We start from the raw sequence: 27,287 nt of genomic DNA, 5'->3' as shown, positions 1-27,287 counted from the left end.
GGGGCTGCCTCTGCTGCTGAGACTGTGGCCTCATCCTTGCTCAGCTGTGAGAATAAACTGTTCCTTGTCCTAAAAAAAAAAAAAAAAAAAAAAAAAGATAGTCTCCTCAATAAATGCTGTTGGAAATATGGACAGGTATAACCAAAAAAATGAAATGGTTACTATAAGCTATGTACTCTTTTAAGTGCTTTACATTTATTAACTCGTTTAATCTTCCCAACAGCTCTAAGAGGTACATACTGTTATTAGCCAAAGGACCTGTCAAGATTTTGAATAGTAGATCCTGAATTCTTCCAGTTTCCTCCAATATTTAGGTAGAATTCTCCAGACTAACATGCAATTTTTCTCCCACTCTTTTGACCTGGAATCACTAAGAAACTAAAACTGCCCTTTTCCTAAAGCCATGCAAGCTAAAACTGGACAACTGAGTATTAACTTTAGAGAGATCACTGTAACAGCTGATATGTGGACAATCTTTGTGTCTATTGGTATGTGGGCCAATCAGATCATCAGAAACATTCAAACTGCAGACCAAGGAAGTCTATCAGATTGCACTGCTTGCCCTCACTCCATCTAAAGAAGTTTCAAACCCGACATCTAGAACTCATCTCAGCTGGCTGTTCTCCAAACTCAGAAACTGAATTCATAATTTGCTCAAACCATTAACCTTTGTTTTACTTTTGTTTCCACAGGAATTTTTTCCCATTAGATTACCTGATTGCTCACAACCTATAGAGGCCTAATTTAGATGGAAGCTCACCTGCAATCCATTTCCTGAAATGAAATATTCTTATGTTCATCCGTCATAAGTTATCACGAGGATATATGTTTGCTAATACAGCATGTTGTGCCTATGTAAACAACTTTTTAAAAATTGAAACCCACTTGATTTATTTGTTTGGTTAAATCCTTGGCTATTATTCTCCCCATATTCATCACATTCACTTTTCTAATATGTTATATACTCTCAAGGATTTTAAATGCCTGTCAGCAGCCACTCACATGCCAAATGGTGTCTATCAGGATCAAACAACTGAATGAAATCAACAATAACCACATAAATGATGAAGGTGGTGACTTCATGGCTCTCTGGCCTGACAACTCAACCAATGGAAACAGCAGATATATGATTTTTCAACCTGATTAGGTCAGCGGTGGTAACCAAGAGTAATGCTGCAGTGGTTGGTCATACTCGGCCTGCTGAGAGAATGCCCAAAAGGGGTGAATTGTTAAAATCAAAACCAAACAGAAACCAGCCTTGATTTTCCCTGAGCAGATAAAACTAGTTTAGTCATCCAAACGAGCTCAATTTAGCTTATGTTGCAAGACTAACTTGACATGTGTCATTTCTTGCTTATGCCTCTGAAAATCATAAGCAAAATCTGAACTGTTTGCCACAGTTGATATGAGGTAACCACTGAAAATTCTAATATTGCAACCAATTACTGTGAAGAATAATCACTGCTTTTCTCGCTATATAAGCTGCTTTATAACAATATAACCACGATCCTCATTTCATGTTTTGGTTTAAATGCCCCCTGTTTGCAAACTGTCTTTTTGGTGTGTGCACGATAAATTTTTTACTCGTTACTACTTCAGTGATTGGTTTTACTTCGGCGGTTTGTGAACTTTGACAAGCTTTTATTTTGCTTTCTACCCACCACTTCTTTAATTTGATTTAGTATCATATAGCAAGGGATTTATCAGTATCTCAAAGCAGATCAAGCACAGACGCGACCTGCCACACGCCTGGAGCCCTGCCTGACCTCCACTCTGCATCGGCCTGCAAGAGGGCTGGAAACCACAACTCCCAAAGGCTTTGCGTGCCTGGGGCGGGGCAGTCCCATCGATTGGTTGGCCCAGAGCCCTATGCCAACGATGATTGGCCAGGTCTGAGAATGAGGTGGGGCTAAGGCCATGCGGGAATTGGAGCAATGACGGGCGAAGACCGCGGGCTGAACGTTTGGGTCCAAACTCCAGCCGCAGACTAGCAGCTGGAACTTGAGAGGAGTATGGCTCGACCGTACGTTTGCGTGCTGACCCTGGCGGCTATGCTGCTGCTAGGTATCGCCACCGTCCCCAGATCCAAGGGCCTGAGGGACACTGAGCATCAGAGGGCATCGCGAATTCCTTCTCAGTTCAGCCAAGAGGAACGCGTCACAATGAAGGAATCGCTGAAAGGTGAGCCTGGGTTCCCTTCGCCCACCAATGCTCAGATATGGGTCCCTCTCTCCCAGGCCCAACTCGGTACCTCACTCTCCTGTCACAGAGTGTCCTACATATCACAGCCCAGCCTCGCCTCCATCCCGACCCGTCGTGCCCGGGCTTGGGGAGGCCACCTCTCCCACAGGCCTAACTTCTGGGGTCTCGGGTGTTTCCTGCCTCGCCTGGAAGCTCCAACGTTGCTTCTGTTGGCAGGGCAGTCACTCACCCCTGCCTGCCTTTTTATTTGTAGTTTTAACCTTTGAAAGTTTTGACTTTTTTTTAAAGAAACTTTTTATGTGTATAGTGTTAGATATCTCCTCTTTCCCCCCCCCCCCACCTTTACCTCCATCGTCCCAGCCCCTACCCATCCCACCCCACCCACATGTCTTCTCTGCCCTATTGCCCCCGTCCATGGATTATGCCTATCCTAGTAAGTATGTAAGTTCTTTGGTTTATAACCCCACATCGAGGTGGCTCAGTCTGTTCCATACCTCCATGCTTCAGGTCTTATTTTGTTGGTCAATTCATTCTGCTCATTAGATTCCACAAATAAGTGAGATCATGTGATACTTGTCTTTATCAGATTGGCTTATTTCACTTAGCATAATATTTTCCAGGTCCATCCATGCTGTCCCAAAGGGTAAGAGATCCCTCTTTTTTTTACAGCTGCACAGTATTGCATTAAATCTCTGCGTAATTTTAAGGTGAAATGATCTTAATCTTATCATCTACAGAGTTGGGAAATTGAGGGTTCGCTCAGTTAAATGATCTGCCCCAGAACCCCACAGCAAGGAGTGGGCACTGGGTGACAACATCTAGCACCTATAGGACCCACTGGACACCAGATGGCTCCAAGAAGGGATGTGGAGGGTGTTACTGGAGTGTGGCATGTTCCTAATCTCTTCTGCTAATTAAAGGTCATCTTTCCCCTAGACCTCAAACCAAGGCTTAAATTCATTTACCTTTTGAATCTGCATTTTTCCAGGAGAAAAGCAAAAATTTCTGTTGAGTGCTAGATCCTGTGGGATAATGGGTTCCCTCTTCCCCATTGGGCTTGGCTCCCCTCCCCATTCATTAATTAATGGATTAAAAGGAACTACCTATGCGAACATGTGCAGGCAGATGCGACGGGGGTGGGGGGGGCAAAAGCCAAGCCCTGTGATTGAATACAAACTGTGCGAGCGCTGGAGTGATAGGCCTGGGGGCAAAACCGTGCTCTTTGAAAGCATAGGATAAATAGTCTTCGGAAAGGCATCGGGCCACTGCTCACCAGAATATCTGCACAGAAGAAAGCAAAAGTAATGATAAGAACTGAAAGTAGCTTCTAATCTAAACCTTAGAGCAGCACAGCTTAGAACTGAACAGGGGACACCGCGCCTGAGTTCACATCTTGGTCTGCCTCTCCTGTGGGCAGTTTGATTCATCTTTTTGAACCGTGGCTTCCCCGTCTATGTATTGGGCTATGATGTAGGGCTGATCCTTAGGAAAAAACTGAGTACAGACGTAAGTTTGCCTTTCAGAGGCCCTCCCTGGACTTCAAGCTTCTCCAGGTGCATTTTCCCCAGTGTGTTTGGGATGGCTGTCTAATCAAATATTCTCATAAGTCCTGTTTCTCCTCCCAGTGGTGTTTGAATTTGATAATGGAACTTTTAAAAATTTTTTTAAATTTTTTAAATTTAAATTCTTTATTGTTTAAAGTATTGCATAAGTCTCCTTTTTGCCCCATTGACCTCTCCCCAGCCGCTCCCACCTCCCAGCACATGCCCTCACCCCCCTACTGTCAGTGTCCATTGGTTATGCTCATATGCATGCATACAAGTCCTTTGGTTGATCTCTAACCGCCCCCGCCTCCCCTGCCTTCCCTCTTAGGCTGGTTGGACGATCTGTTAGATGCTTCTCTGTCTCTGGCTCTATTTTTGTTCATCAGTTTATGTGGTTCATTATATTCCACAAATGAGTGAGATCATGTGATATTTATCTTTCTCTGACTGGCTTATTTCGCTTAGCACAATGCTCTCCAGGTCCATCCATGCTGTTGCAACTTTTTTTTATTATTATTTTAATAATGGAACTTTCTAAGAGTGCAAACACTTCCTGGTTCAAAGGGATGAGCCTATTGGCAAGTCAGGAACTGAGACATCTGGGGAGGGCAGATGAGATTCTTTAGGACTGAAGACTTTATTTGGGAGTCTCTAAATCTAACCCTTCCCAGGTATCGTGAGCCAAAGAAAAACCAAAACTGGCCTCAGCTGAGAGACCAGAGTGCCTCTGGATAAGCCAGCCCATGAGTAATAAGCCTGCTCTCTGCACACAAAGCCTCATTCATGGAGGGATCCAAGACTGTGGGCTCCTGATTCATCACAGGGATGATGGTTTCAGACGCAGAGTGAGGCCTTGGGGAGCAATTTATAGCAGCAGCTTCCCAATCAGTGCCAGGGTCCAAAATCTACTCTCCTCCCCCTCCCCCAATCTTGCGTTTTATTTTCCTTTGAGAACCATAGTAACCTAAACAAACCTGTGTTTAAAACCCAGTCCTACTGCTCCTTTCAGGACAATGTGAGCAGCTCTAACCTCCCTACGCTTGTTTCCTCACCTTCAAGTTAGAAAAAAACAGCAGCACCTACTTTAAAGGATTGTTTTGCCTCCCCCCACCCCCTCCCCACGATAAGATAATGAATGTAAAAGCTGTTTTTATGCCCAGAGGGCTGTGGGAAAACCAATGGCTGTTGTCACCTGTAATCTCCCATATCTGACTATCCGACTCTGGCAGGTGCCATCCAGATCCCAACGGTGTCTTTCAACCCCGGGGAGTACAACACGACAGCCCTGGCTGAGTTTGGAGAATACATTCACAAAGGTCAGCCACACACTGTGGGGAAAGGGTGGGAGAGTTCGGACTGGGGACACAGTTCTATAACAAGGTGATCAGTGTTAGTCAATAAATCAGAAGGTGGGACTAGGAATTCCTTCTTTCGGTGCAAGTTTCCAGAATTATGCCCCATGCTTCACATACACACACACACACACACACACACACACACACACACACACAAATGCACTCCACCTACACAGGCCCTACTCCAGATTCATTTCTAACACATTTCTGAGTTTCTAGGCAATAAGAAACCTTGAGCTATCATCTTGGTCCTGTCTCGGGTCAAGGGGGAAAAAGAGATTTGGAACTCACTGCTCCCCATATGAAAAGCTCATGGAGAGTAGTAAGGCCACCTCCCTAAATCAAAGAAAAAGCAGCCCCTCCTTGTCAGGGGTGGGAGAAGCTGACCTGGGGGCAGCAAGTAGGCCCCTCTCTACCTGGGCCAGGTGGCTCTGGGATCAATGCCCAGCAGCCAGGTTGAGGCCAGGCTGGAAGTCTGCAGTAAATAGGAGACAAAAATACAGAACTAAATGTACAGTGACAGTCAACTAGACAAGCTGGCTGACAAAACAAAAGCATATTCTACTTCGGGTTTTTGTTTCCAGGTATCCATGTTGGTATTTGTGGATTCTTCCAACAAAGCCCAGCGGGAGAGCAAAGCTTTTCCTCCCGTGTGTCTAAGGCCACCTGTGTTAAGACTTATCTGTAACCTGAATAATGACCCTGGGAACATTCACACTTGGGCGCAGAAGTGTGGCCTTGTGCTGGACAGAACAATCTTTTATGTCCATTTAACACAAACAGTAGGAGTAGTGTTTTTTAAAAGAAAATATCTCCAAGTTATAGGCAAGGGTCATGTTTGGTTCCAAGTAACTTGGATACTGGAGCCTCCTATATTCAAAATTTAACACATCCCTCGTTTGCAGAGCCCTATACCATGTACTTATGACAACATGTTATATAGGTCAGACCAAGCCACATCTTGAGCTATTGACTGTCATAATGGTGGAGTCGTGGCATGCATGTCACTATATAGAAATTGCCAATTGAAATATAGGAAAAACAAATTTCAGAGATTGTGTGGGCAACTCAGAAATCAGACCGGCTTTGTCCCAGAAGGCTTCCTAAAGAAGTCTACTTTTTTTTTTTTTAATATATGTTATTGATTTTTTACAGAGAGAAAGGGAGAGGGATAGAGAGTTAGAAACATTGATGAGAGAGAAACACCGATCAACTGCCTCCTGCACACTCCCTACTGGGTATGTGCCCGTAACTAAGGTACATGCCCGTGACTGGAATCGAACCTGGGACCTTTCAGTCCGCAGGCCAACGCTCTATCCACTGAGCCAAACCGGTTAGGGGTACTTTTTTTTTTTAAGGGCAGGGGCACCAAATGGTGGGAGACCAGAGGAAACTTAAATCTGACTTTCTCTCCCTGCTTTCCATCCCTTTGCTTCTAGTCTTTCCTACTGTGTTCAGAACCAGCTTTATCCAGCATGAAGTCGTGGGAGAATACAGCCACCTATTCACTGTCCAAGGCTCAGACCCAAGCTTGCAGCCCTACATGCTGCTGGCTCACATTGACGTGGTGCCTGCCCCTGACCAGGGCTGGGAGGTGCCCCCGTTCTCTGGGTTGGAACGTGATGGCTTCATCTATGGTCGAGGCACACTAGACAACAAGAACTCTGTGATGGTCTGAAATGCTATATTCCCTCTGCCTTGGGGCCCTAAAGATCAACCCAGGAATTGGGGGCGGGAAAGGGGGGAGGTGCTCGGCTGACCCCTAGGAGGCAGGAGGTCTTTATGGTAGAAAGAACCTTGGCTCCACGAGACCTGGTTCCAGCCATCAGTTTGTCACTTCCCTTTTCTGGGCCTTGATTTCTCAACCAGAAAAAATAAATAGGGTTCTGAGAAGATGATCCCCAGAGACCTTTTCAGCTCCGACATTGATAAATTTATACCTTTGTCCAGGTGGTAAAGGTTTTAAGCAGAGCTCTGCTTTCCTACATGCCATCCCCCAGGACAATTTGAAATTTGCTGTCTTTAAAGAGAATCATTCTAGCCAATCCTAGTCACACCAGCCCTGGTGCAGGTAGCGGAATGTCTCTCATGCCCCGGTAGTCCCACTAGATAATAACCCTTTTCCTCTTCTGATATGCTTCTCTCCTCCAGGCAATCCTGCAGGCCTTGGAGCTCCTGCTGATCAGAAATTACATCCCCCGAAGATCTTTCTTCATTGCTCTGGGCCATGATGAGGAGGTAGAGCCTCTTCATCCTATACCTATCTCTGGGACCCCTATGGGCCGGCGGGTGGAGGTGTCTTCACCCAGACCAATTGGCTCCCCAGCTGTAGGGTCTTCAGGATGTGGTGTGGTGGTTTGCCAACTTCTTTGTGTATCTGTGTGCCAGAACTATCTAAGGCCCTTGACCGAAAGGCAGATTCCTGGGCCCTGTGTCATAGATCTGAATTTGTTTTTAAAGGACTTTTTTTTTTAGAACAGTTTTAGGTTCATAACAAAATTGAGAATATAAAGAGATTTCTTATATACTCCCTACCCCCACACATTCATAGCCTCCCCCACTTATCACATCGCCGTCCCCCCAGGGTGGTACCTTTGTTACAATTGAAGCTACATTGACACATAACCATCACCCAAAGCTCGTAGTTTACATTATGGTTCACTCTTGGTGTTGTACATTCCATGGGTTTGGATAAATGTACAATGACTTGTATCCATCATTATTATATCCTACAGTGTATTTTCACTGCCTTTAAAACCCTTTGTGCCTGCCTATTCATCCCTCTCTCCCTCCTTTAACCCCTCGCAACCACTGATCTTTGTTTTAATCTCTATTGTTGAGAGTATTACAGATGTCCTCTTTTTTCCCCCATTGTCCCCCTCCACCCAGTTCCCGCCCTACTACAGGCTTTCACCACCCTAGCGTCTGTCCATGGAATATGCATATATGCATACAAGTTCTTTGGTTAATCTCTTCCAGTCCCCCTCCCGCATTCCCTCTGAGATTCATCAGTCTCTTCCATGTTTCCATGCCACTGCTTTTATTTTGTTCATCAGTTTAGTTTGTTCATTATATTCGATATATAAGTGAGATCATGTGATATTTGTCTTTCTCCGATTGGCTTATGTCAATTGCATAATAATCTCCAGGTCTCTCCATGCTGTATCAAAGGGTAATAATATATCCCTTTACAGCTGCATAGTATTCCGTTGTGTAAATGTACCACAGCCTTTTTATCCACTCATGGGCCCTTGGGCTGTTCCCAGATCTTGTCTATTGTAAATAACGCAGCTATGAACATAGTGATCCATATATTCTTGCTGGTTGGCATTTCAGGATTCTTAGGATATATTCCTAGAAGTGAGATCACTGTGTCAAATGGCCGTTCCATTTTTAATTTTTTGAGGAAACTCTACACTGTTTTCCATAGTGGTTGCACCAGTCTGCATTCCACCCATGTTTTCACTCTCTCCATAGTTTTGCCTTTCCCAGAATGTCAGATAGTTGGAATCATATATTTAGCCTTTTCAAGTTGGCTTCTTTCACTCAATGATACGAATATATCTGAATTTTTAGCTCACTCCTTGGTAATATCTGAGGCAGGCAGGTGGTCCGTCAACTAAACCTTGAGAAACATTGGTGTGATGCAACGAGAAGTAACAGGGAAATAAGTGAAAATGTGTGATTTCCAGTGATGCTGCTTACTTTGACCCGCGGCAAATTACTTCACTCTCTGGGTCCCAGTTTCTTTATTTGTGAAATGCGGGGTGTTTGGCCATTCCAGCTCTGACATTCCAGGAATCTGTGAGGCTCTGTTGTCTAGAGCCCTGCCCCCACCCCTTTCCTCCAAGGAAGAGATTGGGCAGGGTGGTATTGGAGCCCCTGGCTAAGCTGAATGGATCTCCATTAGCTGTCTCTGGAGGTCTGGCTGAGAAAGATTGAGGCTCCGGGTTCAATATCTGCAGGTGTCAGGGGCACATGGGGCTCAGAAGATTTCAGCCCTCCTCCAGGCAAGGGGTGTCCAGCTCGCCTTCATTGTGGATGAGGGCAGCTTCATCTTGGATGGTTTCATTCCCAGCCTCAAGAAGCCCTTTGCCATGTGAGTAAAGCACCCCTCCCCTCCCCGAACAACTTTGGAAGGCAGTCCCACCCATGTGAGATGACCCCAGCCTAGTAACTGTAAGCCAGGCTGAAACAACTGTATTTTACTCCTCTTGCTTTAATTTCCCTGAGCTTTGACCAGTTCTGGGCTCCCCTTCCCCCTCCTCTTCTTAAAGTGTGGATTTCTTTAAGTAGCATGAAGCTGACCCCCTAGCCCACCAGACCACTGTGCAGATTGGCCTGCAGACCAATGGAATAATTTAAGGTGAGAAGAAGATAGGAGGGCCCTCTCTGATCCTTTCCTGCAGGGTTTCAGTCTCAGAGAAGGGTTCACTTAACCTCATGCTGGAAGTAAACATGACTCCAGGCCACTCCTCAGCTCCTCCGAAGGAGACTAGCATTGGCATCCTCGCAGCTGCTGTCAGCCGGTGAGCAACCCCTGGCCCTGCTCCCTCGCCAGGCTCAGGATGGAAGACCTGGCACTTTCCCACTTAGAGTTTGAGTGTCCTGCCCTGAAGTGGGGCTGAGAAGCCAGGGTGAGGGCTGCAGGGAGGACAGGGCCACCAGTACCCAACAAGAGTTAGAGGTCAGAAGGAGATCTACCCATATGGCAAGCAAAGGCCAGCAAACAAAAGCTAAGTCAAGTAGCTGGACTAGTCCAAGGTCCAGACCAGAAGTTAGAAATACAAGCCGGCAATGACGTACACTGTCTAAATTCTCCACCTGCCCTGAGAAGAGGACAGAGATAAATAAAGGCTGCTGGGTGTGGGTGAGGACAGGAGGCTCTGTACCAGTGTTCACCTCTATCTGGGTGTGTGTGTTTTTAGCAAAGTGGAAAGAAGAACTATATTTATTGAATTAAATATTCAATTGACTACCTACCATGTTCAGGCTTTGTGCCTAGTCGCGGGCTTAACAGTCGTGGAAAAAACAGACCGTTTTTCCTCAAGTAACTCACAGTTAGTGGAGGAGACTAACAATTGGGCTACAGTGTGGTAAGGGATATGGGGGTTGGGGTGCCCTAATTCAGACTTGGTAGAAAAGACAGCTCCTGCTGGTGGAGAAGAGGTATTCTTGCTCGTGTCCTGAGATCTCTGAGTGGTTAATTGGTGGAGGTGAATAGGAGACCTCCTGGCCAGGCCCACTGAAACATCCTGTCGCCCTCTTCTTCTTCAGACTGTGCATCTCTGGGGTTGGGTAAAAACTCCTTTTCTCTCCCAGACTGGAGCAGACACCAATGCCGAACATGTTTGGAAGTGGGCCCTTGAAGATGACATTGCAGCAACTGGCTAATGAGGTGTGAGAAGAAGTCTCACGTGCTCCTGGGCAGCTGTGGAAGAGGAAGAAAGGGTGGCAGAGAAGTCGCCTCGAGAGTAATAAAAGGGCCCTACTGCGTACCAGGGCGCTACCCATTCTCACTCATTCTCAGCCTGTGGCTGAGCCAAGGACCAAGGATCTGGCTTGTTCCTTGAGGTTCTTGGTGCTTATCTGAGACCCTAAGACCTAACACACCCAGGCACCCTTTGGGAGCCGGTTCCCACTCATCCTTGAGGCTACTGCTGAAGGCCCTCAGGCAGATCTAAAGTAGGAAGAGACCCAGGCCTCAGGTATAGCAACCCTGTAATGCTGACCCCTCTGAAATCCTGCTGACCTGCTTCTTTCTTTCAGTTTTCCTTCCCTGTCAATGTAATCTTCAACAACCTGTGGCTATTTTGGCCCCTTGTAAGCAGGTAAAGTTTTTTTGTTTGTTTGTTTGTTTGTTTTTTAGCAGGTAAAGTTTTATCTTTCCTTCCCTCACACACCCCCACCCCAAACCTACCCACCATCCAGTCCCCTCTCCTTGGCTCTATTGGACCTGACTAATAATTGTTCCTCAGCCACCAAACACTATATGTAATTCATAGATAGGACATCCCTCCCAATCTTAAAGACCTCTTCAAGGTTCAGGAAAGTGGGTGGCCCTCCAACTCATTTTTCCCCCATTGGACAACATCTGATCTTAGTCCTTTTGCTTAGATTAATGGAGAGGGACGGTATAACCAATGCGATGGTCAGGACCACTACGGCAGTCACCATGTTCAATGCAGGGATCAAGGTAACATCACCTGGGTTCCTCCCATATACCTTATCCTCACTGCCCGCCCACCCCTCCATTCCTTGGCTTTATCCCTGGCTCCTCCCTCATCTGGTTACAGTTAGAATAATAGGAAGGTCCAGTGTCATCAGTTGGATAAGCCTCAAGAGCAAGAGTTCTAGCTGAGGTCTACAAACTCTCTGAAATCTCTGGCCAGATTTGGGATATTAGTAGTTTAGGGGGTGTCCATGTTCTTCAGGTTGTACAAAAAAAAACAACCATTACACTAGTGTGAGAGGGTTTATTTGGGAGTTCATCCTTGTGACCTACACTCATTCAACCTGTTATACTAGTACTAGAGGCCCAGTGCATGAAATTCATGCACGGGGGCGGGGGGGGTGTCCTCTCAGCCCAGCCTGTATCCTCTCCAATCTGGGACCACTGGCTCCTAACTGCTCACCTGCCTGCCTGCCTGATCGCTCCTAACTGCCCCCCCCCTGCTGGCCTGGTCACCCCCAATACCCCCCTGCTGGCCTGGTCACCCCCTATACCCCCCTGTTGGCCTGGTCACCCCTAACTGTCACCCCCCCACTTGCCTGGTCTCCCCTTACTGCCCCCCTTGCCAGCCTGCTCACCCCCAACTGCCCCCCCCACCAACCTGGTTGCCTCTCACTGCCCCCCTCTGTTGGCCTGGTCGCCCCTCATTGCCCACCCCCCGCTGGCCTGGTCGCCCCCAACTGCCCCCCCCCCCCCCCCCGCCAGCCTGGTCGCCCCACGTAGCCTGCTGTTCAGTCGTTTGGTTGCCCCTCACTGCCTGCCCTGCTGGCCTGGTGGCCCCACACAGCCTGTTTGGTCGTCCGTTCAGTTGTTTCAATTGCTACGGTCGCTTAGGCTTTTATATATATAGATATTAACCTAGCATTTTGGTCATGTAGACTAAAGGTTTCTAACCTATCTATTATCAAAGATCTTTTTTATTACTCTTCCTCATATTTTGAAAGATATACCCACCTAACAAATTTAATGAGTGATTAATGTATTTTTTTTTCCCTAGTGTTACCCTGAGTTTAAAAGAGAAACTCATCTGCCATTTATAAAATCTATAACATTTGTGATATATACAGCACTTAAATATATACATTGTCATTCTCAAAATACACTAAATATTGGGTGGCCTTGGCAAACAAATTGTCTGTGAAGTTTACTTTTATAGAAATAATTTTCAAGTGAATAATACATTGGTAAATTTTTATTCTAAGAGCTACTTTTCAGCAAATTGGTCTACTTTCAATTGGACTGGTCACTCAGGGCATCTCTGTTTAAAGGAAGCCCAGCCATGCTAGTTAGCATGAGTATAGGCCTTTCTGAAATCATGAAATAATAGACCGTTCTGAAATAATAGACCACTCCTATTATTATAAGCACCACCAACACAACTTCAACTAGCACTGTTCACCTAGGATACAGTGTAGCCTTGTGGAGCCCAGGTTGAGGAGAAGTGAATGGGACTTCAGAAATGATTTCTGGCATATGTCAGCCAGACCAGAACTATCTCCACCAGCAGCCTAGGATGTCCACGAAATAATAGTACTGTGTCCTTGAATTTCAATGGTGTTTTTATCTGTCCAGAATACTTTAACATTTGTTACTCCATTTGATCTTCCTAACAGCTCTGTGAGAACTATTGCCCCAATTGCCAGTTAAGAAACAGAGGTATAGGGGGTTGAGTTGAGGGGGGCAAAAAGGGGAGAAAATGGGAGACATCTGTAATACTGTCAACAGGAAAGGAAGGAAGAGAAGTTGCACTTATTCAAAATCAGACGTCTAATTTGTAACAGCCCCGTTCTCCTGTCCCTAGTCTGGTGCTTTTTTGCACATACCAATTAAAAGAAAGATATGCAATTGGGGAATCTGTTTTCTCATGGCCTCTGAGGGGGGGAAATGCCTCCATCGCTTAACTCTGTTCTCCAGTTAGTCCTGGTTCTTCCTGGAGGCAGAGAACAGAGTCCAATTTCACAATTGATGTGGGAAACCACCAGCAGCAGCACCATCATGATCCCCTCAGGATCAGACCTGCCATGATGGGCCTGCGAGGCTCCGGGTGCCCTGTCCTGTGGACGCACTAACACTAACCCTTGCAGAAAGGTCCTGGGCACCCTGGGAAGGAGAGCAATCACTGAAGACTGCCAATGGCGCTGCCCAGGGCCAAAACAAAGCTGCCGGGACATCACAGAGGAAGTAGCCTTGTTCCCAGCAGTACTCTGTGGTGCCCTCCAGGCCCAAGAAACACAAAGATCTGCCCTAAAGCTGACACACCTCTAGCTCTGAACACAGCCACATGTCAAGGGCCCAGGGAAGACAAGGGGCTGACTAAAAAGATTAAGCCCCTTGGACACAGACAATAGTGTGGTGAAGGCCTGGGGAGAAAAGGGAGCGGGGTGGAAGGGGTCAATGGGGGGAGGGGGTGCAGCAGGGGCACCTGTAATGCTTTCAACAATAAAGATAAATTAAGAAAAAAATTAAGCCCCAGACCTTTAAATCAAATCAGCTCCCTCTCCCTCCTGGTGGTAGTTGGCTATTTCCTGGGCAGGGGTCGGGTGTGGGGATTTGAGATTGGCTCAGACCAAGCTGTGTATTTCTCCCTCTAGGTGAATGTCATCCCCCCTGTGGCCCAGGCTACAGTCGACTTCAGGATTCACCCTGCACAGACAGTCCAGGAGGTACGTACCCTATCTTCCTAACGACTGGTTTAGCTGCAATCCCAGGAATGGCCCGGTCTCTCATTTCTTCAACCAACATTTTTCAAAGGCTCCCTTTGGACCAGGTACTCGGCTAGGCTAGGAGATTCTGTGGTTTGGGGAAACTTGGAGTCTGGGGGTGGGCAATGAATACTGACAAATGATAGTAGCAAACATAGTGGGCTTGCTCTGCATGTGTGCCTGTCCTAAGATAGACACACACTCATTTAATCCCCACAACCACCCTATGAGGTAGGAATTGTATTATCCTCATTTAATGGGGAAACTGAGATGGACAAGGAACATGCCCAAGATGACCCATCCAGCAGCCTGGTTTCAGACTCTGTGCTCTGTGCTTTAAGCTACCACACTATATTATGATTATAACAATTCGGGACAAACAAATGAAAATAGAACCAATTCAGAGAAGGGAACTGATGCTACCCTGTGAGGGTCAGGAACATCTTTTCTAACCACTGGAAATCTGAGCTGGGACTTAAAGGACAAAGAGGACTCTGCTAGAAGTAAGGCATTTAGAGTAAGGCTCAAGTCAAGCAGAGCTGAAGAGTAGGATAAATGGGGGGGAAATGACGGGAGGTGGACCTGGAGGCGCAGTTTGGAGATCAAGGCCTTGTAGGTCATGCTGATGAGTGTGGGCTCTCGTTGTGGACAGAAAGGAACTGTCAGAGGGCTTCCAGCAGGGCAGTGATCTGCTCCAATTTGCCTAGGAAGTGATGATGGCAGCAACACAGAGGAAGTGCTGGAGTAGGAAGAGACAGGCAGCTGTGGTGACCTCTCAGGCAGAGGCATGAAGGTCTGAACCAAGGCCATGGTCATGCGGTGGAGAAGAGGGTGCCTGCAAGAGGTCTGAGAGAGAGAGGTGGGCCGCGAGAGAAAGGTGGGGTGGCTCTAAGGTTTTTTCATCTGAGTAGTTGGCCAGGTGCTGATCCCTTTAACCAAAATTGGGAATTTGAGAAGAGGATGTTCACAGAGAAATGTAATGGTTCAGAAGGTTGAGAAGCTCATAATATATTAATAGATAATTATAAACACCTCAGGTCTGAAGAGAGTATGAACCAGAGATACAGGCTGGAGGGCTGTTAGCATACTTGAAACCTCTGGCATCAATAAAATCTCACAGGAAGGATATGTACAGTTAGGAGAGAAGAGGGTTGATGACAGAGCCTTGCAATGGTCTGCTGCAAACATCAACTTCAAAACTATAACAATGAATGAGTAATGGCAGAATGTGATGAGTGCTATGACGAAAGGGACCAGGTGCTATTAGAGAATATAATGAGGAACCAGACCTTGTATAGGCACAGGCAAGGCTTCCCTGAGGAAGTAACATTTGAGCTGGAAGCTGAAAGGTGAGTAGAAATTACACAATATTTGACATCTATGGGAAAATCTAGCTTATTTAAATATCAGGTTGAGCTAAAAAGAATTCAAAAAGTAAATCTGATCCTTCAAAAAATGATCAAAAGGGGCAACTGAACCACTATCGGGTAAATAACACATTCTGAGTTCAGCAGAGTTAGGGGAAGGCAGTGTTTCCTGGGTGTCTGATGCAGTTCATCAAGGCTCAGCCACACTTAGATGTGTGTGGTCCTTTCTCCCTGAGTCCTTCCCCACGGAAAGTTTTGCTGTCACACAGGGTGGGAGGCATACCCCTCTTTGCGGAAGGGGTGTGGGTGGAGACAGGTTAACAGCCTGCCACTCCAGGGGAGTTAGGACTCATGTGAGCCCCGGGCGCTATTTCTTTTCATCAGGTGCCAACCTTTGTCCTCTTCCCTGGGGGCTCATGGGGCCAGGAAATCACTGAATTCCCCTCATTGAGCTTCTTTCCACCAGTTTTTTTCCAGCCTCATTCCCACTCCATGCCCTTTTCAAGGGCTGTTTCCACCAGCTGGGGCTTTCATCTCCCCAGGCTCTGGCGCCCTTCCCTTCTCTCTCGTCCCTGCCACAGTGGCTTTCCTTCCCGGTCCATCTGATGAAAGCCCTGGAATCCCTAGGCCCATCCTGCCCACCTGCCCAGTGAGGAATGGAAAGCCTCCATCATCCCCAAAACACACAGCACCCTTTGTCCCAGTCACTCCACTCCCTCGTGCCCCAGTTCCATGCATCAGGGACACTCACTCCCTGCTGGTCTGAGGGCCACGGGTACAGAGCCCTGGGCTGGTCCTGCGGAAGCACAAACAGCTCCCAGAGTCCTCTTCCTCCACCTTTACTGGTCTTTCCCACGTTGTGGGTGTAGAAGGTCTCCACGGTCTTCAGAAATATAATAGGCCACCAGGTGGAAAGGAAGGTTTGTTCTGAATGGGCCTCAAGGGATAGAAATAAGACCATTGGAAAATGCTTCAGGGAGCCCCCCTTGAAGGAGAGTTTGGGTATATGGGTCCTGGGATGGTAATGAGCTCCTGAGAGGCTGGATGTCCACTCATCTAGAGGGCAATACAGAAGATTCCTTCCTTCTCTCTTCCCTCCCCCGAGTGTTTTTGAGTGGCTACTATGAGCTAGACATTCATATGAGCATTTGGGGAAGTAGTGACAAGATTCCCATTCGAGTGGTGCATAGGGTCTAGTGGGGAAGACAGCAACCAGCAAGGAATCAATGAACACAGTGGTTTTTTAAAGAGGTAAGTATCACCAAGAAAATTATAGGATGACTAGAGGCCCGGTGCATGAAATTCATGCACAGGGGTGTGTGTCCCTCAGCCCAGCCTGCACCCTCTCCAATCTGGGACCCCTCGAGGTCCTGGGATTCCTACCAGGATCGGGCCTAAACGGGCAGTCAGACATCCCTCTCACAATCCAGGACTGCTGGCTCCCAACTGCTCACCTGCCTGCCTTCCTGATTGCCCCTAACCGCTTCTGCCTGCCAGCCTGATCACCCCCTAACCACTCCCCTGCCAGCCTGATTGATGCCTAACTGCTCCCCTGCCAGCCTGATTGCCCCTAACTGCCCTCCTCTGCAGGCCTGGGTCCCCCCCAACTGCCCTTCCCTACAGGCTCGGTTGCCCCCAACTTCCCTCCTCTGCCGGCCTGGTCACCCCTAACTGCCCTCCCCTGCAGGCTTGATCACCCCCAACTGCCGTCCCTTGCAGGCCTGGTCCCTCCCAACTGCCCTCCCCTGATGGCCATCTTGTGGTGGCCATCTTGTGTCCACATGGGGGCAGCCATCTTGTGTGTTGGAGTGACAGTCAATTTGCATATTACTCTTTTATTAGATAGGATGTGTCACAAAGTGATTTGGGGGGTGGGAGAGGAGCACTGAGCAGCTTTAAATACAGTGGTCAGCCCCTCTGAGGGGATTCAGGCAGCAAGAGCACTCACTGCCTATAATCTCCACAGAGGTGACATTCTGCTGGGTGTTCATGATGTGTCTAGCACTATATTCTGTGAAGTACATGCAATACCAAAAAAAGGGGGGGGGTGTAATTTGGCTTACAGGAAGTCATATCTCAGTTCATTACAAGAAAGACATTCATAGCTGAGTTGCTCAAAGGTAGGATGAAATAGAACACGTGATGGTGAGCTTTCTGCCACTGGAAGTGTTCAAGCACAGGCTGGATGACAACCCGTCAGGGATGTTATAATGAGCAGCCTTACCACAAGACGGAAGCTGGACTCACCAGTTTTTGAGTATTCATTGTCCTTGCTTTCAACTAATTTACCATCCACTTGAGAATAAAATATATGTACACATAAAACAGAGAACAACATACTATTGTAGGAATGTGCTATGAGAGCTATAGGAGTTGAGAGAAATGAGAGGTTAATGTGCTCTAAAGTAATTTGGGGATCCCTTAGACCATTGGGGAGTCCCTCCTCCTAGTCCCATCCTTGTGCCTCTGATTATTGCCCAGGACAGTCCCTCTAGTCTAAACAGGCAACTAGCAGCTAACACTTACTGAGCCTTTACTATGTGCCAGGCACTGGCCTAAGCACATTACATACATTAACTTCAGTAATGGTCACAACCACTTACCAGGTAGGTGCTACTATTACCCACATGTTAACAGCTGAGCAAGCTGAAGCACAGAGAGGTGAGGGGGCTTTCCCAAGGTAATAGGACAGTAAGTGGCTGTCTGAGGCACAAAGTTTGGTGTCATCTTCGGTTTTTGTACATACCCCATGTTCAGACTGCTTCTTGCCTTTTCTCCATCAGTTTCATATCCTTCCTTCAAATTCTGCCTCAGAATTCATACCATTAGGGAATTCATTTTAAACTAGAGGCCCGGTGCATCAATTCATGCACAGGTGGGGTTGGGCTGGCTGAGGGGAGGGGACGCAGGCAGTTGGCCAGCTGGCCAGCCCCTCCCTGCCCCCTGGTGGAACTCCTCCTGGTCGAGGGGACAATTTGAATATTAGCCTTTTATTATATAGGATGAGCCCCACCCTTCTTGCTAGCTCTACTCCATCCCACTACAATCTGGATGTACTGTGGAAGCAATTAAATGTTGTCTTTTTTACTAGGTTTAGACACCCAGCCCAGTGGGTACTGACTGCCTAACCCTGGATATGCCACTTAATGAGACAACTCCCATTATTATTTTTATTGGACCACATCTTTTAAATTTCAGGTGTTCAGCATTTCTTGCATGCCTTTAATGTTCTTAGTACTGGACGTATAGAAATGAGGTAGACTCAGGACTTGCCTTGAGTCAGGAGTGAGGTGAGCCCCAGCCTAGCAGCTAGTGAGAAGACTGAACTCTGGTGGCCTCTCATTGAGGGGTCCAATCTGGGTGCCCTCTTCAATTTCTGGGATCAGGGGTCTAAGTAATTTGGGTCAGGGGGGACAGCAGGCACAGTCCCAACCCACCTCTAGGGAATGACTTCAGGAAACTCCCAGTGCATCAAGAATATGCCAAGACTATATATTTTTGTATTATTGTATTTGGGATATAAGTGCTAGAGTGAAAATAAGCCCCTAGCCAATCCTTCCTCCCGCCCCCAATCCAAAAGTGGGGATATTGGTTTGGTTCAAATGGTGGCTTTTAAGCCAGAAGTAGGAACCCTCATTTCCTTTCCAGACTCAGCTCCTAGCATGCTTCTAAGGAACACTGACCTAAGATGGGTACTCTTGAGTTAATGCCCCCATTTAGGTGATCCCCAACTATGGGACACTCCCCCATCTAGGACAGAGGCAGTTCTAAAGCACCTGCTGATCCAATGGGTTGAGACTAGTGCTGGAGCTTTCCCTGCATGGCTGGGTGGGTTTGGGGGCCACCATAAGCCAGCCTCCTGGTCCAGTCCCACATGGCTCCATGTGACCTAATCCTCAGGGTCTGGTCTACATCCTGCCAGAACCTTTCCTGGATTCATTTCTAGTCATTTCAGACTGAATTTTTCTAGGAGCTTCCTCGGGTTCCTTCCTGAGGAAAGGAGGCAAAGAGAAAACTTGAACACCAGTCCCCCAACTCCTGACTTTTTGTCTGTGTTGAACTCATCTTCCTGGTCCCAGTGCCGTTGGTTACAAACAGGAAGCAGGGATGCCCAGAGAGGGGAAAGCAAAGTGTGACCTGTTCATCACCTGTCTGAGACTATCCCAGGTTGAAGTGAGGTCAGCACATCTATTCCCCTAGAGATGGTTGAGATTCGCATTCTGCTGATTCCTACCATCTTGCTCAGCCCATGACTCACCACCCAAGGAAAAGAACCATCATTTCCTGATTTTCCAATTCCCTTCCTGCCTCCTGGCTATGAGGCAAGTCTCCCAAACATGTAGCGTAAATTGACTATGCTGAGATGGCTTTCCAGGAAGACCCAGCTCTTCTATCTCCTGTAGCCAATTGGCTGAACTTAGGTCCCAGTGCTAAAATGAGTCTCCTCTGTAACTCCAGAGCTCTGCCTTGCTCAAGAAAAATCAGGACTGTTTAAATTCCTATAGTACTTGGGTAGCAGGTTAGTAAGAAAACAAACTCGCTTTGTGTCCTTCCTGAAGGTCCTTAAACTAGCCAAGGATATTGTGGTTGATGATCGAGTCCAGTTCCATGTGTTGGGTGCCTCTGAGCCCCTGCCTGTCAGCCCCTCTGATGACCAGGCCTTGGGCTACCAGCTGATCCGCCAGACCATACAGTCCGTCTTCCCGGAAATCAACATTGTTGCTCCAGGTAATGACTTCATCAGCTGTGGCTGGAGGGAGGTGGGGGCTGGAACTGTTTTCTATCCAATGTTCACTCCCCTACCCCCACCCCAGCTGTTGAGCCTAAAAACAGCTGGCTGCTTCCCCTCCTGATGGGTCTCCGCCCCCTTCCCTGGAGTGGAAGTGAGAAAGCAAACAGGAAAGGAGCAGAAACAATAAATTAGGTCAGGTCAAGCCTGGGTTCTTGGCTAACCTAGACCAGAGTGAATGGAGGAGAGGATCGGTCCAGAGTCCTCCTCCCCTGGAAGAGACATGGAGGCAGCCGAGTTTCCCCTAGTCTGGTTCTGATCCATTTTAGGATACAGCTCAGCAGCAAAGCTCAGAATCAGAAGCCCAGCAACGCCACCCAGCCTACACCATTGGCAATTACACCCTTCTCTCGCAGCAACAGTACCTCTATGTACCTTCACTGTGTAGACAGTGGCTCTTGAATTTAAGAGTGGAAGAGGATCCCCCTAGGGAACTTTCTAAAATGCAGATTTCCTGGACCTATACCCAAAGATTTGGGTTAACCAACTCTGGAGAGGAACCTGGAATCTGCATTTTAAGCAGATATCCCAGGGGATTCTAACAACAGCTAATGGCTGACCACAGTTTGAGAATCTCTGGTCTGTGGTGTGAAGAGGAAATGCTCTAATGTCCGGTTTATTTATCTAGGTTTGATCATGGATCCCCTCAAACATTGTCTAAGCTCGTACTTAGGACCTACCCTTCTGCTAGGCATGAGCCCTTAAAGAGCTTACTGTGAAATTCTACATCCACAAACTTGGGCATGAAAAGAACAGCAACCTTGTTTTTTAATCAACTTAAATCTGACTATAAGCCCCACTCCTCAAGATATTCAACCTCAGACGTTAATGAGGCCTCCAAGGACCCCACCATTCCCACCTTGAATCAGGCCCTCAAGGTTTTATGTAGCAACACAGCATTGGAGTCCCTTGGCTAATAGTCATTGGTCCCTGTGGTTACCTCTGAGATATCCATTGTCCTAGCCACAAGGTCACTTCAGGTTGAAGATTTCCTCTGTTTCATTCCCTGGCCTGTGTGGAGAGTAGGATCTTTGACTCTAGATCTGAAGATACCAAGCAGCCATCCCCTCTGAGGTCTGCCACCTCCTTGGACTCCTGCCACAGAGCAGGGCCTGGGTCCCACTATCCAGGGACCCTGGTCCTCACCATTGCATAGTCTCCTCCCTTGGCCATCAAAGGCTCCCAACTGGGGCATCTGCCATAATCCCAGTGACAAAGTTAGGTTTTTGCATAAATAAGATAGGCAGCAATCAACTGGCAGAAATCCCCAAACCAAGGAATTGTGAAGGGCCTAGTTACCCATCTGCAACCAAGGGTGAAAAACAGAACAAAAAACAAGTTACCATTTCATTTCATTCCATCACACTTCAACTAATGCTCCAGGGGGTCTTTTCCCAAGAACACTCCTGTCAGGACAAGTCCCAGCCCCAACTGGGGAACTGGGTGAGCTGCTTCAGGAAAGTGGGACGCTGGAGAATATCCTGGGACTTTCCAAACCTCTCAGAAGACAGAGGATGAGAATAACAGGAAGTGATGTTCCACTTTAAGAAGATCGCATTTTATAGCAGTAAAGTTCCCCGAGGGTATTTCTTTTTTATCTAGGATGATACAGATGAAAGTGGAGGCAATAAAGAAGTGATATTTCTGGAAACCTACAGGGGTGGGCAAAAGTAGGTTTACAATTGTGAATACACGAAACACAGAGTTTATTCTTTTATTAGTATGTATTCTTGTGTTATATATTTTTCCACACAAAGAACTAAAAATTTACTTTTTCTCACCCCTGTAGATGTCTAAGCATACCTAGCTATGGGTATGAAATAAAGGTATTGGCCTCCGTGGTCATCGTGGAGAGAGGACACAGCTTTGGATCATTGAAGGGATATCTCACTAATGCCCGAGGGAGGATCTTCCATGTTTCTGGCTGAAATGGTGTTTCAGTGAGATTTTGACTACGGGTAGGCTAACTGACAAATATTCATAGCTGCAGGCTCCCAGGAGGGCCCAGGTTTTGCTCTGCAGTGACCTAGGGGTCCTAATTTTTAAGCCAGCCCACCACCAACCTCTTCCTTGGCTTGGTTACTCACATAAAACCCGCTTCCTCTTGATCTTCCCTTTCTAGGTACTTGTATTGCTCAAACTGACAGCCGACACTATACAAACCTCACCACTGGCATCTATCGGTTCAACCCCCTCTACCTGCAGCCTCAGGACTTCAGTGGGTGAGTGAGTAGAACAAGTCTGATACAACTGACCTGTCCCTTCCCCACTGCTTTCTCCTGAAAGTCCACAGAATGGGAGAGGGCCAGGGTTTGCACAAACTAAAATGGAGACATTGTAGAACCCAACTGGCCAGCTTTCCTCATTGCCAGTCCCCAGAATGTGTGGGAATTGTTCACTGTTTTTCAGGGATGGAGATTTTAAAAAAGATGATTGGAGAGAACCTGGTAAAATTAGGACCCTTGAGTGCTATTTCCAGCTCTTCCTCCCTTTGGGAGCATGCTTTCCCTCTGAACCTCATTTTCTCCTCCAAAAGGGGGAGATGGCAGAGTTCTTGATTACCGCTCAGTGAAATGCAGACACGTGAGGTCAAAGATGGGCACCTGCTTTGAATTCTCAGAAGGAAACACACCATAAGAACCTAAGACAGGATCACCCATTTTAACTGCTGTGTGTGAATTACTTACTGTTCTGTGGGTTCTTCAGCGAATTTTACACCTGGGTGTGGGAGGATGATCTCCATGTATTTCTCTGCTCCTGTCATATCCGGACCCAATTTCCCCACAGTAAGTCAGTTGCCAACATCATGAAAATATTTGAATATGAGCTTAAGAACAGCTTTCATGGGTTTGTGTGGGTTTGGGGGGGCAGGTGGAGTTTGGTTTGTTTTTAATGAAAAGGGGCAAGTCGTTGCTCTTTATTTCCCTTCATCTTTGAAGTTACGTGTGTGGTTTGTTTGTGCGTTGTGTTGTGTTGTGGAGAAGCAGGTTGCGGGCATGAGGTCTGAGAGTGACATTCCTAGGTAAAGAGCCCCATAAGTACTCTAGACAGTTGCCCTCCCTAACCTCTTGTGCCCCTAGTAATGTGGGGGTGGGGATGGGAGTAGTGCTGGCTTTGAGAAAAATCTAGGTAGGGGCCCTGGCCTGAGAGAAAGAGAATGAGAAAGATCATTTCTCTTCAGAGGAGAAATTATCGAGTGAGTCCAGAGCCGGAGATGATGTTGAACTCCCCAGGGGTTTATTAGTTACCCCACTGTGGTTTTCCATGGGCTCCTAGGAAACCTCACTTCCTACAAATGGCCTCTCCCACCTTGCCCACTTCCTACCCCAGAGGGTCAAACGCCATTGGTTTCAGGGAGTATGGGATGGGGAGTGCTCCCCAATAATGCTTGTGCTTCAGCTATGGGCTCTCTCTTCCCCCGCAGCATACATGGAATCAACGAGAGAATCTCAGTCCAAGCCTACGAGACCCAGGTGAAATTCCTCTTTGAGTTTATCCAGAATGCTGACACAGAACAGAGGCCAGTTTCTCACCTGCACGAATTGTGAGGTCCCGGAGCAGCTGGATCGGGGGTGCCTCACCCTAGGCCAGGACTCACCCAAGGGAGAAAGCCAATGTTGGTGAAACTTTGGGTCAAAACCACATTGTAGCCCTGGCCGGGTAGCCCGTTGGTTAGAGCATCACCCCGATACTCAAGACAACGGGTTCAATCCCTGGTCAGGGCACATAGAGGAAACAACCAAGGAATGCATAAATAAGTCAAACAACAACTCAGTGTTTTTCTCTCTCTCCCCCACCCACCGCCACTTCCTCCCTTTCTCTAAAATTAATCAATAAAAAATAACTAAAATAAGCACAAGCACACACGCACGCGCGCTCACACACACACACACACACACTCACTTACTCACTCACACACTGTAATACATCCCCACCTGCCTTGCTCCCAAGAACAAGGTCAGGGGACAGTCAGCAGGAATCTAGCTTCTCCCTTCCCCTTGCTGTCTCCATCCCTCAACTGACCAGCACTTCCTGCCTTTTTGTCCCTGTCTTAGAAGATGTCTGTCATATGCTGGTTACGTAACAGCTCCACACTCCAGGCCTGACTTACCAAATGCAGATTTGAAAAAGCTTAACCAGGTTCTACCTGCTGAGAGTGTTTCATTTAGGGCACTCTTGCCAGGCTGCCTTCTCTGTGGCTTATCTATTTCTTTTTGCTGTAACTTCCTTTCCCATTCATCCCTCCCCCCCCCACCACCCCTTCTTGGATTATTTTGCTGGCTCTTTGTCCTCTCCGGCCCCTGCATCTCTCCCTTTACTCTCCAATTTATTCTGTATCTGGAGCCGAACTTAGTCAAATTGTGATACCACCGTAATCACCACAACCACTGGTCAAATCAAGTGTTCTATGCAGCATCTACAGAGGCAGGGGCTTCGAAGGAACCCCAACCCTCCTGGTCCTGGAGCCTGGGGAAGAACGTCTCTGTTCTTGGGTTCCTGCCAAGGGCTGCCTAGGCTTTGCTCCCTCCCCTGCCCTTTCCTGCCACCTGCTGCTGCTGCCCTACCTCAGGAAGCACGGGAGTGTGGAAACATTTCCCTGGCACATCCTATGGGCTGAGCTTCTCAGGAAGGGCACTCATGGTCCAGCCTCTCAGAGAAGTCCGGGACCAGCAGGGCGCTGGCCCCTGGCATCATGTCCTGGCTCAGACTTTTCAGGGGAAGTGGAGGGCAGGGGGCAGGGGAAACTGGCTTGTGGGGGCATGAGGTGGTGCAAGCTGCCTCCCATTAGGGGATGGCAGAGCTGTCTTCTGGAATCCAACCCTGAGCACATTTGAATCTGCTCGGTGGCTGCCGGGTGGGGGCTTTGGGGGCAGCATTTCTTGCCTCAGAGCTGGGAGCTGTGCTGTGCAGATCACACAGGGGCTGGGGTCGCAGAGCGAGACACAAAGGGAGCTGGGACTTGAGAGACACCCCCCCTCCCCCTTTCCTTACCAGACAAGGACATTCCTGGGGTTTGACAGCAGTGGGCTCCTTTTTCCTCCTCACAACCCCTGATCCTCCTCCAGCCCCCAATTCCTCACCTCCCTCCTGTGGATGCAGCTGTTTCTTGGAGCTTAAGCTTAATGGAAAGTGTTAAAAACAGCGCTGGGATTATTGGAGCTTCTTTGCTACTCGCCCTGATATTCACATTCCTTCCCTCACCCTCCCTTTTTCTGGCCAATTCAGTACTTATTCAGCCTTTGTTAGTGGGTGAGCTGAAGAACAAAAATAATCCTTCCCATTTGTCCGGAGCTGTACAGAGAGCTTCATACACCTTATCTCATCAGAGCCCCACAAAAGCCCCAGGGAAGAAGGTATCATTACCCCTTCACAGGGAGAAGGAATTGATTCTCAGAGAGGTTACATGTCTGGCTGGGGGCTACACGTCTAACCCATGTCCCCTGTCCCCAAACTCACTGTTACTCTGTGATCCTAAGCTACTGATGGAACCTGCTTCCCCTCCACGATCTCGTTTAATCGTGACAACAACTCTAAGGTAGTATTATTCCGCTTTCACAAAGGAGGCACCAGATGTTAAGTATTTGTCCAAGGTCATGCAGGTGTTAGGGGCGGAGTCTATCCGAATCCAAAGGCTGTGCTAATAGCACTGAAAAGGAAACAGACTGAGAAGTCATTTGCCCAAGATCACACCGTTCTTAAGAGGCAGCCCCAGAATTCAAATGCAGGTCCAAAATCCCCAAGTCCTGTTTTGTGTTTTTTTCCAATTGCACCACACTGTCTGCCCCAAGAACCTGTGGTGTGTGGCTCATTCATTCGGGTCCAGGGCGTTCTCAAGGACAAAAGCTGTTCTGCAGTTGGATTTAATTCTTAGCTCAAGCTGTCTGTGTTCCCCTGGCTGACCTCTCCCTATTCACACCTCTCCTGTGTCTGCCACCATTTCCTGCCACCCCCTCCCCAGCTTCTGGGTTCAGCTCCTCTCCCTTCTCTGAGTTTGGGGACAGCCAGGTCTCTAATAATCCATGGGATAACTTGGAAAAGAATAAGCAGGGGACCCTGTCCCCTTCTGGTCTCACCACTCTCTTCCAGCATCAGAAAGGGTAGTCCTCTGAGCTCCTGGGGTGGGAAGGAAGGCCCCGCAGAGAAAACTTCTCCAATCCTGGGAACACACAGGCATCGCTGCCCTGTGGCCCCTGAAGGCTTTTCTGAAGAGAGTGGCTGAAAGTGCTGGTTGGGCCAGGATAACATGAGCCCTAAGACTCAGAGCATGATGGGGCAAGGAACCTGGGTCTTTCAACTGCCCCTGCCCCCATCCATCAACTACTCCCCAAATCCACCTTGGGTAGCTCTAGCAGATAATCACAGGTACATCAAGGACTTAGCTCACGCTTCTTATACTTACTTCCTAAGGTTGGAAGGAAGACAAAATATTCATAAGCAAAGAAAGTGAGAAAGGAAAGGAGTAAAGTTTGGCTGGAGTCCTTTAATTCTGAACCTGGGTTGCTAAAAACTTGGCCATTCTAGACGTAGTATTATTTTCTTCCAGAGCAGATAATAGAAAGAGACAGAGTCCCTACTGAAGAGCTGAACCCTCCATCAGTTTTTTTTGAAAACTGAAATCTAATAAATATTTCATAAAACTATTTACAATTTTACTGTTCAATGTCCATGTAGTTGTGGATAAAGAGGATAAGTATCATGTTTCATGTATGTTATATCTAGACCCACAAATATAAACATATAAGAATAATATAAATAATTTAACCCTACAAATGTCCCTCAGCTACCATGTACAATGTGCAAATACTGAACTAATTCATGAGTATCTCCAGAAATGAGAACTCAAAGAAGAGCAAGAAATTGGATGCGCAGCACTCCTGGGAAATATGTGTCATGCAGGAATCTATTGCAGTCATGGTGTCTGGGAGGAAGGATTTGACAAGTCAGTTTTCTTTTCTCTTAGCTAAGCACTTTGATAACTCAGTTCCTCCCTCCACTCCAAAACCAGGTCTGTCTTCAAGGTCACACTGACACAACCCACAAAACTTCAGAGTGTTCAGATGTAATTTTTTTTTTTCTGAAAACATAGGGCAAGATG

The 27,287-nt window shown here is 47.4% G+C and overlaps 1 protein-coding gene across 1 annotated transcript; it reads left to right on the top strand.

Moving 5' to 3' along the window:
• Positions 1 to 1,894: 1,894 nt before the first annotated feature.
• PM20D1 (peptidase M20 domain containing 1) lies at positions 1,895 to 23,961 on the top strand. The gene is made up of 13 exons (XM_080647451.1): positions 1,895 to 2,181; positions 4,976 to 5,062; positions 6,541 to 6,773; positions 7,253 to 7,339; positions 9,067 to 9,200; positions 9,511 to 9,630; positions 10,424 to 10,499; positions 10,871 to 10,932; positions 11,219 to 11,297; positions 13,925 to 13,996; positions 19,962 to 20,130; positions 22,314 to 22,413; positions 23,616 to 23,961. The coding sequence occupies exons 1-13, from the start codon at positions 2,013 to 2,015 to the stop codon at positions 23,737 to 23,739; spliced, it is 1,512 nt and encodes a 503-aa protein (XP_080503577.1). The 5' UTR covers positions 1,895 to 2,012; the 3' UTR covers positions 23,740 to 23,961.
• The last annotated feature ends 3,326 nt before the right edge of the window (positions 23,962 to 27,287 follow it).

Source organism: Plecotus auritus, assembly GCF_963455305.1.
Source record: "Plecotus auritus genome assembly, chromosome: 12".
Taxonomy (NCBI): domain Eukaryota; kingdom Metazoa; phylum Chordata; class Mammalia; order Chiroptera; family Vespertilionidae; genus Plecotus; species Plecotus auritus.
Note: the sequence above shows the minus strand (reverse complement) of the source record. Positions and strands in the feature narration are given on the sequence as shown.